The following is a 4,255-nucleotide window of genomic DNA, read 5'->3' as shown; positions in this document are numbered from 1 at the left end:
ACTTACAATAAATCCAATGCATTTTTAAAATTTATTTATTTTTTGTATCTATATAATTTTTTATTTTAATCATACCGACCAATTTCCACGGGTTATAACCTAGTACTTTTATAAACAAACTTTATCTCTTTTTTATTTTATTTTATTCTTTTTATTTTATTTTTATGGGAGCAATGACTCTCTAACAACTGGTCAATTTAAAACGTGACATGTCGAGAAAGAGAGAGATGAGCTCTCTCCCGAGAAAGTTCGTCATAACTTTAGCAGAAGAGAGAGAAAGAGAGAGTCGTAAAAGCTGTGGACTTCACATTAACGATCACAAAAGCTTTTTAGTCTTTGAAGTAAAAATTTGTGTTCTTTGTTCGTAAAACAATCTGATTTTATCTTCTAGTACAAGCTGCACTAAAATGGGTCTTGCTTCTCAAGAAGCAATCAATCAGTTCAAGGCGTTAATGGACCAAGGTTTGTTCCGCAATTTTATTTTTATTTGCAAATTTCTACTGCTCTTGTTTGTTAATTTAAGCTTAACGACGATTTACTAATTTTGAATTTTTGGGGGAATTTTGGGCAGTTGACGAGCCTCTAAAAAGAACATTCAAGGTTTTGCAGACTTTCTCCTTTACTACCCTTTTAGATCTGTACCTATTATCGAATCCTAGTCTCGATTTCTGATTATTGTATGTATTGAGACGCAAATTCTTGTTGTTAAAGTTGCTTTTCATCTTTTCCTTTCATCTTTTTTTTTCAAGCTTCTCGCTGCCTCGCAGAATGTGCAAATGCTACGTTCAAAATTCAAGATCTTTCGTGTTTGTTGTACACATCTCATTGGTAGCATTTCCGAGTTGGGGTTTGAAATGATGATGATATAATTAGTATCACATAACAATGGAAATCATTAACTGGTTTTAAAATTAGGTGTTTTAAAGACTCAAACTTTTTTCTCATGTATGTAATTCTTCATTTCAGAATGTTCATCAGGGATATATAGTTGAAACCTTGGAGCGATTTCTCAAAGCAAGAGAGGGGAATGTTACCAAAGCCCACAAAATGGTTCAATCCAAATCCATGATCCTTATACTTAAAATCCCATGATATATATATATACGACTAGATCTGTCTCTCTTTTTTTTTGATGATTGATTCTCTTTGTGTAAAATTACAGTTGGTAGATAGCTTAAACTGGAGGCTGCAAAATGGGATAGATGAGATTTTAGCTGTAAGCCCCCGTTTGTTTTGTATTGGACTAAGAAAAAGACGTGAATGCCCTTCTAATGCGAAATTTGTTGTGCAGAAACCGATTATTCCAACTAATTTCTACAGAGGAGTGCGTGATTCACAGCTGATAGGAGTGTCTGGTTACACGAGAGAGGTTAGTTACATTTGTTGATATTATTGTTTTGTTGTCTAAAATAGCATATAGCAATGCAACCTGCTTTTATTCTTCTCATTTTTTTTTCTACTTGTGAATGTCTTCTACAATAGGGGCTTCCAGTGTTTGCTATTGGGGCAGGTCTCAGCACATTTGACAAAGCATCTGTAAGCCTTATGAATGCAAGAAATAGCAACATACTTTAATTATATTCATTTACTTCTTCCTATTACATCAATCTTTTTTGAAAGCTCTAACTATTTTTAGAAATGTCATTCAAACACAAACCATTTTCATTAAATCTAATGGAAACTTTTTTGAAATTCTCCTGCAGATCCATTATTACGTGCAATCACACATTCAAATTAATGAATATCGCGATCGTGTGATTTTGGTGAGAATGGAAAATGGTTTTATTTTATGAGTTTACTTTAAGATTAAGATGCTAATAATTTTTAATCACTGAATTCATTGTAGCCAACTGCAACAAAAAAGAATGGAAAATATATTGGCAAGTGTGTCAAGGTTTTAGATATGAGTGGCCTAAAACTATCAGCATTGAACCAGATAAAGGTATATGTATATCTACTTATTAGTTTAAGCACATATATATATATATATATATATATATATTAAATGCAAGAAATATCAATCAGGCATTAATCTATTGCTACTGCAGCTGCTGACAACAATCTCAACTGTTGATGATCTTAACTACCCAGAGAAGACAATTACATATTATATAGTAAATGTTCCATACGTATTCTCCGCTTGTTGGAAGGTATTCTATTACTAAGTAACTTTCATGCGACAAATGCAAGAAATATTAAAATATGATTTCAATTTTTTTTCTTTTCTTATTACAACATTCTACCTTTTAAGCAAATTATGTTGTAATTGTCAACACATAAATGTTATGCAGGTTGTGAAACCACTTCTGCAAGAACGAACAAAGTTAAAAGTTCAGGTGTTGCAAGGCAATGGTCGCGAGGAGCTTTTGAAGGTAAATAAAATAGTTTTTAGCATAAGGGCATTTTTGGAAAATGAACATATAATGTTTTGGTTGTGCAGATAATGGACTATCCATCCCTGCCCCATTTCTGCAGAAGGTCAGGGTCAGGGTCAAGCTCAGGGTCAGGGTCAGACATTACTTCTGACTGCTACTCATTAGATCATCCTTTTCATCAAGAACTTTACAGCTACATGAAGCAGCTCTCAGGTGTTCATGAGCCAAAAGAAGCTGCAAAACAAGGATCAGTGCATGTGGAAGTGCCCTTGGGAGACCCTGAAAATGAAGAGATACACAAAACACTTGAATCCGAATTGAAGAAGCTTCGAAACCGTAAAAGTCTCTCTGGGTCCTTTCAGAATTCCAAGATTGCCGATTAAGGTCCCTCCATGTTTGTGTTTCGTGTGGTTTAGTCCTTAGTAGCTTCAGCCTTCAAGTATATTATTTATTTATGCATCTCTTCTGTTCTGGTGTCACTTATCTAGGTAGGTATTTGCAATAGAGATGCTTCAGCAATGGATATATATTAAATATCTCATCATCCTATTGCTTCTGCTTGTATTGCTCAAAAGTTTGTTTTCATGTATGTATATTATTAATATGGGGCATTTTAAGTTCTAGTTATGTTGCTTGGATCTTTATATATCTTGTAACAATCACCTAAATGGTACTTTTCACCTTTGGGCTAGTGGTTAGTTTATGTAACAATGTTTATTAGTATTAAAAAAAAAAAAAACATGCAAAGATGCTGTAGTCATGTGTTATATTTTAAACTTTGGGTAAAAATTATTTATTGACGTAGTAATGTTTATTTTTATAAGATGTTTATGCTGAAACTTAGGTCCTCTATCCACCATTTTCTTTCACCAATCATAAGCTTTTCCTAAGTGTTATATAAATATGTTCTCTATTTTTTGAAATTTGGTTTATTGTCATTATAGGCCAACAAGTTTCTCTTCCTTGAACTAAATTTTGTTCATATTCTAAAGGTATAAACTAAAAAATAACCTGTTTTTGAGGGGAATGCAAACTATTGTTCCCGGTTAGCATGTGAATTCAGTCAAACATTAGTTGACATGGCATATGTTGTGCCACATCGATTCCACGTGTAAGACAAACAACCACCAACCCTCCCCAAAACACTGCCCAATCCTAAGAAAATCTTTTTTTAAATTGCCCACAATTGTTGTCGTCTTCATCCTCATCTCCACTTATCATGTACAGGGTTGGACGTTCTTTTAATGGAGCTCATAACAAACAAGTCTTAGTCGACGTGAAAAGAGTATATCTCGCCGATGTTCTGGTTTTGATTGAAGTTTCAAACCGTAAACTCGACCCATTTTGACAACATTTGTTAAGGTTTCAAAACGTCATTACTATTATCCATTGCAAAAAACAAATCAATAACCTGATGAAGATGGATGGTCTCTCTCTCTCTCTCTCTCTCTCTCTCTCTCTCTCTCTCTCTCTCTCTCTCTCTCTCTCTCTCTCTCTCTCTCTCTCCAAAGATGGATGACATTCAATCTACACCATTGTTGATCTCCTTTCAAAAAAAAGTGTTGGGGGCCAAGTGCAAACTTGGCAAATCAATTTTGGCTCGACCATTGTTTTCCATCGTCGTTCCAGGTTTATTTTTGTTCAATAGACATTCTCTAGGTTTAATTTGGATGAATCACTGTTGTTGACAAGTTCTCTGTCGGTTGGAGGTTGGGTGTGCGAAAAAACCGCAAAACCGAAAAACCGAGTCGATCCGACCAATCCAAAACCGAAAAACCGGAACAGAAAAAAAACCGAACCAAAAAAACCGACTATCTACGTTTCAATTTCGGTTTGGGTATTTAGGTACTGCGAATACCCGAACCGAACCGTCATGTGTG

General features: G+C 34.5%; 1 protein-coding gene across 2 annotated transcripts; it reads left to right on the top strand.

Moving 5' to 3' along the window:
- The first annotated feature begins 203 nt into the window (after positions 1–203).
- Positions 204–3,019, top strand: LOC145168953 (phosphatidylinositol/phosphatidylcholine transfer protein SFH2-like). 2 transcript variants are annotated; one of them, XM_079087598.1, is made up of 11 exons: positions 204–462; positions 572–600; positions 967–1,050; positions 1,163–1,216; positions 1,292–1,369; positions 1,483–1,536; positions 1,704–1,763; positions 1,847–1,942; positions 2,049–2,150; positions 2,292–2,372; positions 2,441–3,019. In XM_079087598.1, exons 1-11 carry the CDS (start codon positions 408–410, stop codon positions 2,756–2,758), a joined length of 1,011 nt encoding a protein of 336 aa, XP_078943724.1. In that variant the 5' UTR covers positions 204–407; the 3' UTR covers positions 2,759–3,019. The 2 variants fall into 2 exon arrangements, with proteins under 2 accessions (XP_078943724.1, XP_078943728.1); XM_079087602.1 differs by lacking the exon at positions 572–600.
- The last annotated feature ends 1,236 nt before the right edge of the window (positions 3,020–4,255 follow it).

This window comes from Lactuca virosa, chromosome 1 (assembly GCF_052849685.1).
Source record: "Lactuca virosa cultivar CGN04683 chromosome 1, Lactuca_virosa_CGN04683_v6, whole genome shotgun sequence".
In the NCBI taxonomy this organism is placed as follows: Eukaryota; Viridiplantae; Streptophyta; class Magnoliopsida; order Asterales; family Asteraceae; genus Lactuca; species Lactuca virosa.
This window is presented reverse-complemented; position numbering and strand designations above follow the sequence as displayed.

Excerpts from the sequence above, each read along its gene's own strand:
- LOC145168953 (XM_079087598.1), top strand. The coding sequence starts at position 408 with ATGGGTCTTGCTTCTCAAGAAGCAATCAATCAGTTCAAGGCGTTAATG. Across the intron at positions 1,051-1,162 it reads TTACCAAAGCCCACAAAATG|TTGGTAGATAGCTTAAACTG; the intron begins GTTCAATCCAAA and ends GTAAAATTACAG. Across the intron at positions 1,943-2,048 it reads CAGCATTGAACCAGATAAAG|CTGCTGACAACAATCTCAAC; the intron begins GTATATGTATAT and ends TTGCTACTGCAG.